The sequence below is a fragment of the Lepus europaeus genome, chromosome 12 (genome assembly GCF_033115175.1).
Source record: "Lepus europaeus isolate LE1 chromosome 12, mLepTim1.pri, whole genome shotgun sequence".
In the NCBI taxonomy this organism is placed as follows: Eukaryota; Metazoa; Chordata; class Mammalia; order Lagomorpha; family Leporidae; genus Lepus; species Lepus europaeus.
Window position 1 is genome coordinate 70249731 of NC_084838.1, and position 19066 is coordinate 70268796.

A 19066-nucleotide genomic window follows, 5' to 3' on the forward strand; every position below is an offset into this window, starting at 1 on the left:
GGGAATTGAGAGAAGGCAGGGAAACACTTAGAACATCCCAGGCATCTCTTAAGTCACTCTGTCATTATTGTTTATTCTGTGTGACACTGTTCTAGGCCCTTGGTCTACCCAGACGTTTAGACCCAGTCCCCACCAGGCTCCAACTCACTTCCTGTATGTGCATGACACATTTATCATGCAGTGTGACACGTGCTTATAGTAATTGGGAACTAAATTTGCTCTAGCTTAAGCAAAAGAGAAATCTCTTGGTCACCTCACGAAAACAAGAAGTCCAAAGGTCTGTGGCTGGGTCCAACGGTTGAAAAAGTACCACGAGGCCCCAGTCACTCTCAGCTCTTCTCCGGTGCTGGCTTCAGCCTCAGGTGGGCTCTCGCTGTGGGACAGCCCCTCAGCACTCAGGCTTGGCACCTACCAGTGTAGCTGCCCCAGCCCGTAGGAGAGCCTGGGATTCACGCAGCTTAGTTCTTATCATGTCCACCTGGGAAGTTGGGGGTGCGGCTGTGGCCAGGGCGAGGGGCGGGGGAGAGACAGTCTCATGTGAACTGCATGGACTGAGGCGGGCAGAGAGCTTGCTCCCGTAAAGCAGCCAGGAGAGAATGCCTTCTGCTGGGCAGCAGGCATCGCTGCAAGGCTGTGAGGGGAGGCAGGCACCCTGAGTGCAATGAAAGAACAGTGAGTGCCAGGATTAGTTCTGGCAACACACTGGAAGGGAAGTTGGGGAAGCTTTTGTTACCATGAATCCAAGCTTTTTCTTCGAAGCTTCTATATATATAGAATAAGGGCTGGACTGAACTAAGACTTGAAAATGGAATTTTCATGGTCTGTAGGACCAGTCCACACTGTTGTTTTAAAATGCTGGCAGTCCTATTGTTGAAAACTTTTCTCAGTTGTGGGACATTAATAGAGAAATGGTCCAGGTTCACCAACAACATCATGTTCTTTCTCAGTTGTGAAGCCGGTCCCGTAATATGATAGAGAAATTAAAATGTTCACCCAAGGCACAGTTTCAGGATTAAAGGGGCCTGCAGGGGCAGCACCGTGGCTCACTTGGTTAATCCTCTGCCTGTGGCGCAGGCATCTCATATGGGTGCCGGGTTCGAGTCCTGGCTGCTCCACTTCTGATCCAGTTCTCTGCTGTGGCCCGGGAGGGCAGTGGAGGATGGCCCAGGTGCTTGGGCCCCTGCACCCGCATGGGAGACCAGGAGAAGGCACCTGGCTCCTGGCTTTGGATCAGCACAGTACCAGCCATGGTGGCCATTTGGGGAGTGAACCAACGGAAGGAAGACCTTTCTCTCTGTCTCTCTCACTGTATTTAACTCTGTCAAGTAAAAAGAAAGTATCAGCAAGCCATATTGGAGTGCCAGTTTGAGTGGGTGGGGGGCTGTAGGTGTGTAGCCAGCATTTAACCTGTGTGTGACCCTACAGCCTGCCATTGGAGAGGATCTTCAGGAGGCTTACAGCAGCTATGAAGCTGGTTCTCTTGACAGCTTTACTGGATGCCTGTTGAGTGTAGAAGCAAGGTGGTGTCTGGTAGGCAAAGATGACTATATTCGCATAATTTCCCTCCTTAGAGATGTTTCTCACCAAGAAAACGGCAGATATTATTTAACTGTGGCAAATGTTATGCAGGTAGTGAGACAGGAAAGCTTCTGTCTAGAGCGAAACCTCTGGAACCTAGTGACACAGGCTGCAGAGGCATGGCTGATCCTGGTTTTAGGAATAAACCAGTACTCACAAAGTTGTAAAACCAGTGTTCTTCAGTTGCTATTTAAACCAGTGAGTATGATAGGAGCACACATGGATGGGATGAGGGAGTTAGCAAGAGAAACGCCAGAACTTGAGAAGGAATCTGGGGGGTCTGAAAACCAACCCCAGCATTCCGATCTTCATTTTCACCATATTAGCCACAAGACCCCCTGGATGCTGGTTTGGTGACAAGTCAGACAAATCTGCAGGGCAGAAATGGAGAAACCCAATGGGGAAAAACAATAAAACCAACACTTTCTACTGCTCTTTCTGTTAAAATCCAGAAGGGCACCACTCAATGGAAAAAAGATAAACCTATACAGAGAGGAAGGAGAGAGAACCAAGTATTAGCAACTCCTGAAGAAAAGAGTAAGGGAACAAAGCCGAGGAAAAGTTCTGATGTCTGACAGACTATTTCGGAATCCTGCTTCCCACTTGGTGATTTGGTCTGTTATTTTACAAGAGACAACTTTATCAGCAAAAGAAGATCTGAGCTAGACAAAGGATTAAGTGAACTATTACACTAAAAAAGCCTTTCACACATTGTTTAGCACATGCTCATACTCAGCACAGGACAGGCACCACTGGCATTTCTGCAAGCCAGAGGCACAACCAAAATGAAGATCTAGGATTTCACTGCCAGGCCCAGTGCCCTTCTCTCTTGATCATTTGCCGAGACTTCCAAACCCACTTTATTCTCTTTGATATAAAAGCTTTGGAAAAGCTCATTATGAAGACTCAGATCTGTGTTGTTTTTCATCTTTAGGAAAAAAGGGGTGTTGGAAACGTTCTCTGGAACAGAAACCAATAAGATCTGGCCCAGCGTATATGCTTTCCTACAAACAAAGATTCCAGAAACACACCAGAAGGACTCCGTCACTCCATGAGGAGAAACGCACATCACCAGGAAGAGAGCAGGAGCTGCTTGTGCTCACCTCCAGAAACCCCTCTGCCTAGGGCTCCAGCACGTGTGAATTCTTTGGAAATTGTGTGTTATGTCTACTATTTTTTTGGGGATACTACTAAGGATGTGCCAAATGATCAAATAGAAAAGATTCATCTTTTATGACCCTCTAATATGTTTTATCCAGTTATCTTTTATAGGTTATTCAAGAACAGCAGGATGGCTAATCTTTTGAAAACCTGGGGAAAGCAAAAATGTGAAAGTCATTGATAGCAATCATTTTGTTTGATAAAGACAAGTATTTGATAAGATTTTCAGTTTTCTGGAAAAGTTTAGTCATTTCTGGCACCGTGGGACATGGTTTTGTGAAACATTCTATTAAATTATAGAAAAAAAAGCAACTGGAACTACAGATCTGCTACAAGATGCAAATTCACTGATGCCTTTACACTAAGAAACTTACAAGTTAGCCAAATATGCTGTATCTATGTTGTTGGTAAGGGTACCTTCCGTTTACTCAGAATTTCCAGTTTGCCATAAATATCTGTCAGCATAAGGGAAGATAGTACTTTAATAATGACGCTTTCTTCTGAAAATATATGTCTTGAGGCATGATTTATGTCAGAAATTTGACATTATCAGTTCTTGGATAAGCACCAAAGTTGAACCAGTTTTCAATGGAAAATGTAATAAAGTTTTACATTTTCAACTATTACTCAGGTTAAGAAATTTGTTAAAGAAATCTATGTCCTTTCTCTTTTTGACCAAATGTGTGATCTGCCTTGATAAGTAACAAGTTACAGTAAAAAACAAGAAGAAACCCATGTTACTACATAAAGTAGGGGTACTTTATCCTCTGGAAATAGGTTAGACATGCTTGGGGTATGTTCTCTTGACCCAAGTAGCCTTCATAATTAGTAAGCAGGCACAGCCATAAAACGAATTAAATGATATGTTAAAAAGGACCAGGAAAATAACTGAGTATTCCTGATTGAAGAAATCTCCTGGCATTCACAGCCACCATATTTTAAGAGTGGAAAAAAAATCTCTGCTGATGTCATCTGAGCAGCCACTGTGAAATCTTAATCATTTTAGGCTCCTCACTGGGGCAACAAGGATGCACATGTGTGGACTGTGGCCTGGGAAGAGAAATGGATAATACGAAAAGTGGCGGAAAACCCAATCATATCTTCCATGGGATACTCTGTATTTGACTTGGTGCTAAATGAAATGAAACAAGCCTTAGTACAAACTGGCATTAACTGCCTTTGCAAATCTGGTCCACTGTATTCTACACATTTAAAATGTAAATGTCCGCAAGTGGTTCTTACATTTGGGGGGGGGGGAATCTTACTTTTCTTATGATTTTTTTTAAAATTCACTGTTGATTTTTCCAAAAGGACCAAGGCTTTTAAAAAAGATTATAACAAATATCATCCTTTATAATACTTTCTATAATGCCTTATTTGAATGTTACAATTATGTGCTTTCTAAAAATATTGTTAACTATTATGTTTATGAATATCACTAGGTTATCAGGCATACATTATTTTCTATTAGAATAAATGAAATATCAGCACTGTGGCTCTTACTTTGGACCTTTCACACAGCTTAGCTTATTTCACCCCACCTTCCTTTCCACTGCTCTGATATCCTTGGTGTGGCTGTGTTTTAATAAATGTTCTTGAAACAGTACACAGGCTGGTTTCATCTCATGCAATATTTTTATCTCCTACTACAGGATGGTAACCATACTTGCCTTGACACCCTGAAGTGATCTGAAAATAAAGGAGAGGTAGCAGAACTTGGCTATGAAAATTAAGATTCTTTTTCCCTGTGATCATTCTCTCCCCTTCTCCAATACACTTAACCCAAAAATTTGCATATTCACCCATTATTTTGGGAAATGCCTGTAATATGTCTTTTTTTATTTATTAAAGCAAAAATAACCTGATTCTGCTGGATGAGTTGGGATTACAGTGCTGATTAAGAATATCATTGCCAAGGATGGCATCCTGCTAAAAAAATATGTTGTACTGACTAGTACAATTTATGTGCCACATGTGGAGCTGAATGCCAGGGCTATAGGTTGCTATTCCCGGTTGGGGCGCCGGTTCTGTCCCGGTTGCTCCTCTTCCAGTCCAGCTCTCTGCTCTGGCCTGGGAAGGCAGTGGAGGATGGCCCAAGTGCTTGGGTCCTGCACCTGCATGGGAGACCAGGAGGAAGCACCTGGCTCCTGGATCGGTGCAGTGCACCGGTTGCAGCAGCCATTTGGGGGGTGAACCAACGGAAAAGGAAGACCTTTTTCTCTAACTCTGCCTGTCAAAAAAAAAAAGACTAATGAGAACGGTGCCTCAGCTCATAGCCCTATTTTCTTGAGTAGCATAGTTAAGCACAGCTGTGGGAAATGCAAATTAGCAGAAATTTTCTCTCTATTCTTTTTGAAATAGTTCAAACAATGGCTCAAATTTCAAAACTCCAGCCATGGCTACTTTCCCCAGTTATGATATTCCAGCAAAATATTGTGGAAGCTCATAATTTGTGATGAAACTACCCAATATTAACAACAAATCATTAATTAACGTCAGATTATATTAAATTGCTGAAATACATGGAACCAGCAGCAAGAAAACATTTGTATTTAAACACGTCAGTTATGTCTTCTCACTGACAGTTTTTATATTGTTACAATTAAATATCTTCATCTTATAAGTTATGGTTTGAAATTTTTTAAACAGTTAAAATAGTCCAGCTGTGCTTAAAGTTCTGTACCACCTTAAAGTCTGTACCACCTCCTGACTTTGTTGTAAATTTAACAAGTACATTTCCAAATGTCCAGGTGGCTGGACCTGTTCACACATCTTTACCCTTAGTATTTCTGTTGTAAATTACTTGAGCTCTGTGATAAGCCCTTTACTTAGGAGATCTTAAAGGGCAGGCCAGGGAACCTAGAATCTTTGAGTTACAAGTTTATGGTTAGTAATTTCCCTACAAGGTTTCTCATAAGTTGCTCTGTGAAACAAAACCAGGTTATTGAACTTGTCCTGAACTTTGCCTTTGGACTTTTTTGGCCTTGTTCCCAGATTTGCTCACAGGGTCCTTCCTTCCTTCCATCCCTTCTTCCTCCCATCCTTCCTTTCTTTCAGATTTATGAGAAACAGCCTCACCAGTCCACTCAAAGGATGGACTCAGAAAATGCAACAAAAGCGATTTACTATTTTTTTTTTTTATTTTTGACAGGCAGAGTGGACAGTGAGAGAGAGACAGAGAGAAAGGTCTTCCTTTTGCCCTTGGTTCACCCTCCAATGGCCGCCGCGGTAGCTCGCTGTGGCCGGCGCACCGCGTTGTTCCGATGGCAGGAGCCAGGTGCTTCTCCTGGTCTCCCATGGGGTGCAGGGCCCAAACACTTGGGCCATCCTCCACTGCACTCCCTGGCCACAGCAGAGAGCTGGCCTGGAAGAGGGGCAACCGGGACAGGATCGGTGCCCCAACCGGGACTAGAACCCGATGTGCTGGCACCGCAAGGCGGAGGATTAGCCTGTTGAGCCACGGCGCCGGCACGACTTACTATTAATGATCCTGCAAGATCAGGTACCTGATGGCCCAGCACACTCAGGGTGGTTTACTGCAAGCTGTATGTTTCTGACCACACAGGTCTCTCTCCAAGTTCCTCACTGACTGAGTACTATGGGGTTATAATCTTCCCGATATTTGCTTCAGCTGTTTTGGCTGCTAACATCCTGTTGGCCTAAGAACTTCCAAGTGCATGTTAACCTAGCTGTTAGGCTACCTAGCTACTTGTCTGCAAGCTGTCATGCTAGCTGTCTACTCAGCTAAATATCTTACTTTGAACATGAACCAAATGTTTTGAGTTACAAAGGGGAGGTGTTGGGGAAGTGACAGCGATCCTCCATCTGCTGTCTCACTCCCCAAATGGCCACAACAGCCAGAGCTAGGCCAATCTGAAGCCAGGAACCAGGAGCTTCTTCCAGGTCTCCCATGTGGGTGCAGGGGCCCAAGCACTTGGGCCAAATTCTGCTGGTTTCCCAGATACATTAGCATGGAGCTGGACTGGAAGTGGAACAGCTGGTATTTGAACTGGTACCCATATGCAAAGCTGGCATCGCAAGAGGCAGTTTAATCCACTGCACCATCATACCAGCCCCAGGGCCTTTTTCCTGGCTCTCTAGTGTCTTTCTTCTTGTCATTTGTGGGCAGCATTGAATCATCACAGCCTTGCTAAGATGACAGTTCAAAAGGACTTTTTTTTTTAAACTCACTGCTGTGGTTTGGATGTTTAACGTACTCCTGAAAGAATCATGTACTTGATCCTCCTGTGCTAATGATGATGTAGAACTTTTTAAGAGGTGGGGCCTGGTGAAAGGTCCTCAGGTCAATTGGGGGCATGCCTTCAAAAAGTCTCCTCTTCTTTGCCTTCTGTTTTGCAATATAATCTCTTTCGTCTCACACTCATTCCCCTAATCATGTGATGCAGCCAAAACAGCCCTCACCAGCTTAACCAATGCAAGCACTAGGCCTTTGAACATATGAAAACCTCTTTTTTCCTGGCCAGCCTCAAGTATTCTGTTGTAGTCAACACAAAACAGACTAACGTACCAACGATCATGAGTTTTTCTATATATACTACTAAGTAAAGTTAACTGTCATGCCAAAGTGTAAACTAGTGGGTTTGTTTGTTTGTTTGTTTGTTTGTTTTTTTACAGGCAGAGTGGACAGTGGGAGAGACAAAGAGAAAGGTCTTCCTTTTCCGTTGGTTCACCCTCCAATGACCGCTGCGGCCGGAGCACCGCGCTGATCCCAAGGCAGGAGCCAGGTGCTTCCTCCTGGTCTCCCATGCAGGTGCAGGGCCCAAGCACTTGGGCCATCCTCCACTGCACTCCCGGGCCAGAGCAGAGAGCTGGACTGGAAGAGGAGCAACCGGGACAGAACCAGTGTCCCAACCGGGACTAGAACCTGGTGTGCCGGCGCCGCAGGTGGAGGATTAACCTATTAAGCCACAGCGCCGGCCAGCTAGTCTAGTGTTATCTCCTATTTTTCCAAAGAATTCCAAGTGTCTGCAGAATAAAAAGCATGAAGAATTACACTGTTTTGAGAAACCTAGTGAAAGATATGGGAATGTAAAATATAATTTTCTGTATTGAGAAAAAAATTAAACTTCAAGTATAATTCTTCAAGGCTTTTGAGAATGATTTCAACTTCATTACTGAATGGTAAAAAATCCATAATCCATTTTTATTAATCTTCATAATCCTCCCCATCCCATTACCATACATGGTAAGCAAGCAAATACTTATTAAATCAGTTAGATCTCATAGACCTAAGGAATAGGACCTTCAAGTCTATTTCAGATGGGAAATGCATGCATAAGACTTAAGGGTCTTGGCCGGTGCCACGGCTCAATAGGCTAATCCTCCGCCTTGCGACGCCGGCACACCGGGTTCTAGTCCTGGTCGGTGTGCTGGATTCTGTCCCGTTTACCCCTCTTCCAGGCCAGCTCTCTGCTATGGCCTGGGAGTGCAGTGGAGGATGGCCCAAGTGCTTGGGCCCTACACCTGCATGGGAGACCAGGAGAAGCACCTGGCTCCTGGCTCCGGATCAGCGTGATGCGCTGGCTGCGGCGGCCATTGGAGGGTGAACCAACGGCAAAAAGGAAGACCTTTCTGTCTCTCTCACTATCCACTCTGCCTGTAAAAAAAAAAAAAAAAAAAAAAAGACAAGGGTCTTAAAAAATACATGTGATACATTGACAAGATGGAAATAGAAAGCCTAATTTCAAGGTGGAAGAGTACATTTCTGTCACATCAATTTAAGAACTGAAATACAAGACTCTGAGAAGAATAAATTGACATTTTTGTTTTTCTCTGAAAATGCCTCAAGGTTACTTTCAGGATCACTTTGTCTCAATGTCCAATTTTTTCATTCTGTAAGAAAATCCACTAACTAAAAGATTCATGTTGTTAAAAATACATTAGTTGACTTTTAGAAGGGTAATAGGAATACTAATATGACAGAAGAGGGCCTGGTTTTCTTAAAGAAGTTATAAGAAGTAGGAGGTCCTGAGCTCATTAGGCAAAATTTGTGGGGCTGGTGCTGTAATGCAGCAGGTTAAAGCCCCGGCCTGCAGTGTCGGCATCCCATATGGGCACCAGTTCTAGTCCAGCTGCTCCACTTCTGATCCAGCTCTTTGCTATGGCCTGGGAAAGCAGTAGAGGATGGCCCAAGTCCTTGGGCCCCTGCACCCGTGTGGGAGACCTGGGTGAAACTCCTGGCTCCTAGCTTTGGATCGTCACAGCTCCAGCTGTGAGGTAAATTAGGGAGTGAACCAGCGGATGGAAAACCTAGCTCTCTCTTCTTTCTCTCTGCCTCTCCTTCTCTCTCTGTGTAACTCTTTCAAATAAATAAATAAATCTTTAAAAAAAATTTGCAAGAGCTCACACTAATGGTATAATTAAGAGAGCATATTACCCATCTATCTTACAGTAATAATTTCAAATTAGTTATCTCCACTACCACTGATAAAATGACAGTTAACAGAATAAATAGAATGGCAGTTATTTGATTTTTAAAAAATATTTTATTAGAAGATTTATCAAATGAAACAAGAAATTTGTGAATGCCTTAATGTCAAAAATGTTGCATTCATCTACCTGGAGTTCCCATGGTTTAATATGATTAGGGAAAATTGTCCAAACTGAAATGTGAGTTATCCGTTGGCTTAGGAAACAGAAAAGAGGCTATTTATTTTGGTAGAAGTTAGTGCTAAATAAAAATAAAAAGGATGTTTTTTACTGTTCTTAATATTAAAGCACTGATAGTTATGTAAAAGTTATGGTCTTCAAGTGCAAATTGTGGCATAAATCAGTGGTTCCCAAAATAAATCATACTCACAGACACTCAAAACACAGAAAATACTTAAAGTAAAAAAATTAATTATGCAATCAAGTTTCAAAGAACAGCTTTTTACTTATTCCTGTTTTAGAAAACAAACCTTTCAGGAATAGTTTACTCAGTTTGAGATACTCTCCTGACAGTCTTCAGTCAGTAACATTTCTAACTCTAAAGAAGGCAAAATGAATGCGGATACTTACAGGCAAGGCTTGGGAAAGGTGAAGTTGAAGGAGAGAAAATAATGATTCAAGAAACATCTCTCTGCATCTGGGGATTCTGCTTTTGTATCCATTCTCTCAATTTGGTAGAAAGGGAAAAATAGGGGCTTGTTCAGATAGAAAAAGGGGGTAGGGAATGGGCAAGGGGAGGGAAGAGAATTTTCTATGATTAGCTAATTAGTAAAAATTACAGGCTGATGAATACTACCATATAAATTAGTCAAACATTTTATTATAGAGTATATATTTATATCAAAAGCACAAAAAGACTTTTATTCTGAAAACCAGGAAGATTGTGATGTTACAGAGTATGATTCAATAATTCCAGTCCATTTGTATGGGTACTAAATGCCTGATCAACTCAGTTAAAACAAGGTACAAATGAGGCCAAGGTTCCAGATCGATCATCATATGGGTCCCTTAGCATATTTGGTTTCTCAAATTGAGACATATATTCCCAATCCCAGTTAGCCGTACTACAAAAATTTACTACTACTCTGATCGGGTCCTGAGCCAAAGACTATAATCAAAGCTCATGTTCTTATAAGTTGGAAGATTAATCCTCAAATAATAAGGATAGCATGATTAGCACTGTCATCTATTTTCTAAATAAAATAAATCATCAAATATCCTGGCATATTTAAAGTGAATTATATAGAAAGTAGTAAAGCTCAGAAGCATTCTATGGTAACTGAGCTAAGGAGAGGAATAACAAATGTAGTAAAAGCCATCATTACCAATCAGGATTACCAAATTCTTAGAAATAAGTAGCTGGCAACTCAAAGCAGTTAGCTCTACAAGATTTCTCTTGCCTTTTAGAAGAGTCCTTTTTCAAAATGTTACATCAGAGTGAAACAATAACCAAAATTTTAAAAACCAGGTATTTTTCTTATTTGTTCTTACAGGCCATTAGTATTTTTTTAAACTTGTTCCCTGAGAGATCCCAGACTATGTCAAGCAAAGAAATTAAGAGTGAGCTTAAAGTTGTTATTTAAAAAAGACAAAACACAAAAACCCCTCTCATTAGTTCATCATTTTTTATACCCCTGTAATTCTTAATATTAAAAAGTCAACATGGTAAAATACAGTTTTGAGAATACTTTGGGGGTAAATGTAATGTCATTATATCAAATTTATATCATAGTCAAGGATTTAACTGATGGTGCCGAAAATACAAATATTATTTTAAAAGGAAAGACTTTAAAAATTTGTATCACCCATCTTATTTAGTAAAGCAGATTACCAACTACTGATTTATTGCTTTTAATATGACGAAACACCAGATCTTTGACAGCTAAATTAGCAGTAGGATACAAGTACATTTTTATCTTTAATCAATCTTATAGAGTAGGACATGTACATATCTGTATAAAAAAAGACTGTAGCAGATGCCTCCTAGAATCAACCAGTTCTTGTAAACATTGCATTTGTGCAGATTTTCATACTCTGATTCCAAAATTGAGAACAATTAAGATTAAAGACAAATTTAGTAGCCAAAAGAAAAAGTCCAGTTTGACTTCCTGCAACATATGGTACCACTCCTCTCTTCAAACACAAAACAAAACAAAACAAAAAACCTAGCAGCACGTTAGAAAAAAAAGTTACAAAACGTTTCAGTACTCTTATTTTCCCTCTCATCAAAAACCAAACAAAAATAAAGTGCAGCACCCATAAAAGTGTCAAGAAAATAGCCAAGTTCTTCCTTTCTTGTAACAAAATAGCACTTGGCCTCAGCAGTCTTAACCAAATTATACAGTGTCCATCATTTTGGGCTCATCATCTTCTTTATGTACCACTGAGTTTAAACTGCAGAGAGTTGTATTGATAGAATACTGAAGATAATCTGGATTCTGGGGTGAGGAGAAACAAAGGAAAAAAGAACATTAAGATAACCAGTTTTATGACAGTATATGCAGCTACATCCATATTCTCTACTTCTCTGCAGTGTAGCAGGGTAGGAAGAAAATGGTGTTGACTCAGATGGGCTGAAACCCAAGAAAATAAACAAACGAAAAGTAGAATGTAGTTACTTAAGCCAATGATATGTGAAACACAATTGTAATGAACTTCATGTTTTTGTCTCCTTTAACAAAACTAATTTTAGTTACTTAATCATGCAAGGCTATATCTCAAATGTGTTTACATTTACATAGCTATTAATAATTTAGATGACAAATGGTTTTAAGCCAGTAATGTATTTTTAAAATTACTAATTACACAGTAAATACTAAAAATGCAAAAGGTCTGAGTAAAGAAATAAATTCATTTACTGAGTAAAATAAACGAGTGAGAAATCCTTAATCTTTTTCTTTTTAAAGGTTTATTTATTTATTTGAAAGGCAGAGCTATAGAGAGGAGAGAGGGGAGAGAGAGAGAGAGAGAGACAGAGACAGAGACAGACAGAGAGAGGTGCTCCATCTACCAGGTCACTCCCCAGATGGCTGCAATAGCCAGAGCTGGGCTGATCCGAAGCCAGGAGCCAGGAGCCAGGAGCCAGAGAGAGAGAGACAGACAGACAGAGACAGAGAGACAGAGAGAGGTGCTCCATCCACCGGGTCACTCCCCAGATGGCCGCAATAGCCAGAGCTGGGCTGATCCGGAGCCAGGAACCTCCTCTGGATCTCCAAGGTGGGTGCAGGGGCCCAAGCACTTGGGCCATCCTCCACTGCCCTACCAGGCCATAGCAGAGAGCTGTATTGGAAGTAGAGCAGCTGGGACCTGAACTGGTGCTCATATGGGATGCCAGCACTGCAGGCAATGACTTTACCCGCTACACCACAGTGATGGCCCCAGAAATCCTTAATCTTCTGGGAGGTACTCAGACCCAAATTTTAGAAGCTGAGAATAAAAGAACAGTTTAGGCTTCACTTATTTTTAAAACAGAAGTAGGACTTATAAATGTTCTATGTGCCCATTTCTAGGACTAGAACATTATTAAATAAATGCAAAACTAAAACTCGTTATTTGTTAAAGCACCATGAATGACATAAGTCCTTAAGACCTAGGGTTTAGGAAATTCTTCCCTAAGAATTCAATTGTGCTGACGCAGTTGTTGTGAATATCTGCCAGTTACTTAAATTGTTACTACTGTTATCACCTAGTTTCATTTGTTTATTTAATGAGGAAAACAGCCCAAATGGGATAGATGTCTTAAACCTCTCCATGCTACAGGGAGGCAGAACTTTTGAAAGATCTTCCTAACAAAGTGTAATATTTGCAGTTTGATGATTGTAAAAGCCAAAAAGCTAGCTAGAATGTGCATTATTCCCAAGCACATCTTTAGGAAAAAGTGATCCAAATAACCAACTGAGGTCTGGGACAGACACAATGGACCACAGTTCTAATCCTGCCTCTATTCAGTACTGTAATTGTCAAAGAGAAAAAAATTTATCACAACTTAATAAAATTAAAAGCTAGTTTACAAGATTAACCTAAAGTAGCTGTTATTCATATCTATATCCAATATGCCCTGGTTTAGTTCTTACAAAACTAAGGATAATTGCTGTCAGTTATAAAAAGAAAACTAAAAGTTAAAGTGCTACCCAGATGAAAGCCTTTAAAAAATAACAGATACTCCTGTTATGTTATTTTGTTCTCCAATATAGTGTTAAGACCTTTTCTGATAATCTAGGCCAAATTCCAAAGGCTTTTCCAACAGAGATCACAATTACTCTATCAGGACTGGGCTACAATTTTCAATGATGGAATGCTGAGTCTTAGAGTTGGCTGAGGAGATTCTCTTCCTGCCTCTTCCTCTAACTCTGCCTTTCATAAAAATAAATATTTATTCAAAAAAAGAAAAACAAAGAATTCTAACCTACATTTACATTCTACTGATTGCTCTATAATCTCATCTAATAATATTTTCAAAACATTTCTTGTTCCAGTGACATGTTCTTCCCAAGAGCAAGCAATCTGAATGTCTTGTCCTATAATGCGTAGTACAAGAAGTGTTCAAAAAGATCATGAAAAATGCATATAATGGGGGCCAGCACAGTGCTATAGTGGGTAAAGCTGCCGCCTGCAGTGCCAGCATCCCATATGGGCACTGGTTCGAGTCCCGGCTGCTCTACTTCTGATCCAGCTCTCTGCTATAGCCTGGGAAAGCAGTAGAAGATGGTCCAAGTCCTTGGGCCCTTGCACCTCAGGGGAAACAGGAAGAAACTCCAGGCTCCTGGTTTCGGATTGGCCCAGTTCCAACTATTGCGGCCCATGGGAAGTGTACCACAGATGGAAGTCCATGTCCCCCGCCTCTCTGTAGCTCTGCCATTCAAATAAATAAATAAATCTTTTAAAAAAATGCATATAATGAAAAAACTATGCATGGATTTCCATTTTTTGCACCACAAAACTTACCTTCAAATCTATTTTTCCAGAAACCTTTTGAAGTACTCTTATTATGATTCAACAAAGAGCTGATGGTGTAGGTGAATGAGCAGTAAAGTAGGACAGATATTCAGGATTAAGTTATCAGCTCTATCACCTACTACATGATTTATTAGATGAGACTATAGGGACAACCAGAGGAATTTTAATGAGTTGGTTAGGTATATTGACTGTTTGTGTTTCTTAAGAAGTTTCTCCATGATAGTGTCTTAAAGTTCTTAAGATATGGGTGGATGAGTTCTGGAGAATCTTAGCCAAACTAAAACTCAAGTAAATTTAAATTTAAATGTCAGTTTACTCATCCATGAAAACAAATCACAGGATTTTTGACCAGATTAAATGATGAAATATGTCAAAGTATCTTGTAACCTATAAACTAACAGATGAATGGGATGTTATTATTATGGTAAATTTGTCTTTCAAACATCTTTTACATTAGATGACTTGATCCCTCAAGTGGTCTCTCACTTTACCCTGTTTCCCTCAACTAGCTGGTACCCTTTCGCACATGTAGCTTATTCCCCCAGAAAGACTATACCATAATGCTCAAATTCTCACATTAGGAATTCTCACATTAGGAAGAAATGGTCTGTTGGCCAAGATTTATTTATTATTTATTATTTGAACAACCCTGACAAATCAAGTGTCCTACCTGTGTAATTCCAGCCCCTTCTATGATTGTAAGGGAACCTAGCATTTGATGTCAGTTGCTATCTGAAATGTTTAACAAGAACTTCTCTCAGAGGCAACTTCTTGGAAATATATGCCACTCATGATATTTAATGTGTATCTTTTTCCCCTCTTACATTTAGAATCAATGACATCCTTCAAAAGTCATCTTTTCCTCTGTTTGAATTATGTGACTTTTGACAGGTTTACATATTGACAGTAATTGTCATAAAATCCCCTTGGAAACACTACTTCCCTGTGGGCTATTTCTCAGGAACTGAAGAGAAAATCACCACTGTATTTAAATTACATTAAGAGATCATTTGTAGGAAATTTGTAGAGGGTATATCCCCTACATGTCTAACTAAGGGGGAGTATTACTGATTATTTAAAGATCAAAACTTCATGGGTTATTTCCACACTTCAGAATAACTGAGCTGAATATGACCAATTGCTTTCCTTAAGGGACATACAATACATGGAACTGGAATGGTAAAATTACAGTGATATAAAGTCAAGATATTAGAAATCTCACTTTCTTCCACTTCATGAAGTTTAAAAGTAAATACAGGACGCTCCCTACATTGTCTTCTCAATGACATTTTCCTTGTCACAATATAGGCAACAGAGTAAACCAGCTTAAGCTTATCTTAAAATCTTGGAACTTGAAAATGAGAGGTGACAGGGCTCTATTTTTGAAAACTATTATTAAAGTAAAAATGGGCAGGAACTATGTAATAATAAAATTGTAATTCTAAGTAGTATGAGATAGACCTGTGGTTGGATCCACTTTTATTTTTGATGTAAATTCTTTTATGCTGATGACAGGGTGACATTTTTTAATCTTGATCTAATAGCAGATTTCAAATCTGCTCAACTGGCCAATATTACAAACACAACATTAACAATTACATTAATATGCACTAAAAGTATACAACATTTAATGAAATAATACAAATAAACTGACACAACAGATCATGTTGGTTACCACTTGCATGTATGCTTTCAAGCTGTTTCATTTCATCCTGAAAAATTCATAATGTTGTAAAAGCTATCTTGAGGAGTTAAGGATTGAGGTATTAAGAGGTAACTCTTCCCTTAAGGATGTTTAGGTACAAGTCATCTTCTCTTTATTAAAAGAAGACAGAATATGGTACGTCTCCATATACTTAAAAGGTCCAGGAGTCTCCATGCCAAAACATGGCATGAAGGCTGGCGCCGTGGCTTAACAGGCTAATCCTCCGCCTTGCGGCGCCGGCACACCGGGTTCTAGTCCCGGTTGGGGCGCCGGATTCTATCCCGGTTGCCCCTCTTCCAGGCCAGCTCTCTGCTGTGGCCCAGGAAGGCAGTGGAGGATGGCCCAAGTCCTTGGGCCCTGCACCCACATGGGAGACCAGGAGAAGCACCTGGCTCCTGGCTTCAGATCTGCAAGATGCGCCAGCCGCAGCAGCCATTGGAGGGTGAACTAATGGCAAAAAGGAAGACCTTTCTCTCTGTCTCTCTCTCTCTCACTATCCACTCTGCCTGTCAAAAAAAAAAAAAAAAAAAAAAAAAAAAGGCATGAAATGAGCCTATGGGTTATATTCTGAGGCAAGAATATTTGAAATGGTAACATATATATTATTTAAGAAAAAAGAGTAATCCAAAAGAATGAAAATTATGTGAACTAATAGGCTTATAAAATAAGCATCTATTTTTCCAGCTTACCTGTGGTAAGTATTCTAATAAACCTATAGATCCAACACCAGAATGAGGAACATGATTCTGAACTGTCATAGGTTGAAAATTTTGTGATTGAGAATAAAGTCTGACTCTTGACTTGAAAGCTTCAAGTTCATTTTTGAATGCTTCAAAATATCCTTCTTCTTCTGCCTAGAAAACACAAAAAAACTAAAAATGTGTTTTTCAAGATTTACAGTTCACACAGTAAATTCTACAAAGCATCTAACAGGTATGAAGTAGAGGAAGACAAGGTGAATAGTCTAATGATAGTCACCATGATCTCTATCAGATTTGTGAAAACTATTTGTTTTATAAAAACATTAATGATTTTTTTCCATTTCTTTTTACTTCAGCAAAACAATACAACTCCTTCCAACACATTCATATACAATTATTAATCAAAGAAAAGTAGGCTTATCTGGATCCTCGACAGGATCTAACAAATTCTCATTTAAACTCTACCCTTTGCCCATTGCCAAACAACAAACAAATGTTCTTAAAACCTGTTAATTCCCCATCAATTAATGAGGCACTATTACCTGTAGTTGGCTCTGTATTCTCTATTTGTCAAAGTTACAAAAAACCAAAGAAAACTCAACATTCAACTTCACTTTGGGACTATCCTAAGTGTTGTAGCTGAGCAAGTATTTTCTTTTCAACTCATAAAGAAAAAAGTATGATGTCTTATGTTCAACAGGGAGAACTCTTAAGACATCTAATTATCTAAAATATGGCCAAGATTCTTGATAGAAAACTCCCTATTAGCAGCAGCCAGTTTATGAATGTTTCTTCTACATACAAAAGAAATGACAGAGGGCATATCCTATGCTAACAGAATATAGGCTTTAAGTATAAGTAGTAGAGGAGATTGTGTCAAATGGAGTTCAAGTTGTATAACCAGGATAAAACCTATGAATTAGTTATTACCCTCAATATCTATACAAATAATGCAAGTAATGTTTTGTGCCGCTATCCAATCTTTTCATGAATTGAGGAATAACTGCCTTAACTGCACTTTAACATCTCATTTCAGTCAATATATGGTACTTGTATGAACATATGGAATGTTAGCCTTTTACCTCAAAGTGATCTTTCTGAAAACCAAGCACACAATTGCTGACCCTGCTACCCTGCTGTATGCCAAAGGCCTAGAGATTTAGGTCTACAATGATTCGAGTGACTTCATTTTATTAAGTGAAGTATGGACCACCTGCTGAATTTCTTTACGCCAATTTTCTCACCTATACCATGGGAATAGCAATCTTCATAAAATATTAATAAGTTAATGAGCTAATCCATGTTAAGTGCTCAGAATAGTACCTAGCACAAAGTAAGCACCCCACCAATGATATTATTACTTAATTAAAAAAAAAAACTATTACTAAGAACACAATGTTACAATTGAAGTCTTCAATGTTTTTCAGTTTTAAGTAAATTTCAAAGAATACAGTTTGAACATTTTTATTTACTAAACATCAATTTAAACATATCCATCAATGTAAGATGAAAAAAATTATGGAGGAGAGGGGCATTTAGCCTAGTGGTTAAGATGCCAGTTAGGATACTCGTGTCCAATACTGGAATGCTTGGGTTCAACTCCCAGTCCAGCTCCTGACTCCAATTTTCTACTAATTAAGGCCATGGAAGACAACAGTGATGGCTCAAGTAATTGGGCTCCTGTCACCCATGTTGGGGACTTAGACAGTGTTTCTGTCTCCTGACTCTGGCCAGGCCCAGTCCTGACTTTTGTGAATATTTTAGGGAGTGAACCAGCAGATGGGAACTCTGTCTTTCAAAAAATTAAGTGTAAGTTTTATTGCTCCTATGGGTCAAGTAAAACTTTAGATTAGTCACCCTAAACCTAGATAAAACACCCAACTCAATAATTTGTTCATTAAAACTTTATTATGTTTCAGGAAAATTTCCTGTTTAAGTTGCACTTCAGAAGAATTTATGGCATTTAAGGTAGAACTGCTACCAACTACTTTTTTTTTTTTTTTGGTTTAAAATTTTAATTATTTTTCTTCATCTGTAAAAAGAAATGTTCATTGTAGTACATAAAAAATGGAAATCATTTATAACTCTATCACTTAAGTATAACTTAAGTTAAACTTTAGGTATATTTCCCTTTAGCTTACAATTGTACATGTTAAAATGTTTTTCATGTCTAAAAGTGCATGTAAAATGAGTATGTATAGTTTTTTTGGTTGGTTTTAAAACTTTTATTTACTTATCTGAAAGGCAGAGGGAAACAGATCTTTCATCTGCTAAGTTCATTTCCAAAATGTCTGCAACAGCTGAGGTAGGGTACTGCAGCCAGGAGCAGGGAACATAATCCAAGTCCCCCATGTGGGTGGCAGAACCCCAACTATCTGAGCCATCACCACTGCCTCCCACGGCTGTGAACTCAGGTATTCCAATGTGTGCTGTGGGTGTCCTGTTATCTTATCATTAGGCCAAATGTCCATATATGTATATTTTATTTGGCAAAAACTCTACTATATACCCACAA

General features: G+C 39.5%; 2 protein-coding genes across 3 annotated transcripts in view; one reads left to right on the forward strand and one right to left on the reverse strand.

Annotated features, from left to right (window-relative positions):
- AK3 (adenylate kinase 3) overlaps positions 1 to 4628 on the forward strand; it is a 39622-nt gene extending 34994 nt beyond the window's left edge. Inside the window, exon 5 of one of the 2 annotated variants that reach the window (XM_062208310.1) lies at positions 2513 to 4589. In XM_062208310.1, coding sequence (XP_062064294.1) covers positions 2513 to 2633 — 121 coding nt within the window. In that variant the 3' untranslated portion in view covers positions 2634 to 4589. Of the gene's footprint in view, positions 1 to 2512 lie in introns of both variants that reach the window. The other variant, XM_062208309.1, reaches the window with a different exon arrangement.
- A 5361-nt stretch (positions 4629 to 9989) lies between these two features.
- Positions 9990 to 19066, reverse strand: part of CDC37L1 (cell division cycle 37 like 1, HSP90 cochaperone) — a 31440-nt gene continuing 22363 nt past the window's right edge. Inside the window, exons 6-7 of the mRNA XM_062208312.1 lie at positions 16540 to 16704; positions 9990 to 11627 (exon numbers count right to left, since the gene is read on the reverse strand). Of these exons, the coding sequence (XP_062064296.1) occupies positions 11526 to 11627; positions 16540 to 16704 (267 nt within the window). The 3' untranslated portion in view covers positions 9990 to 11525. The remainder of the gene's footprint in view (positions 11628 to 16539; positions 16705 to 19066) is intronic.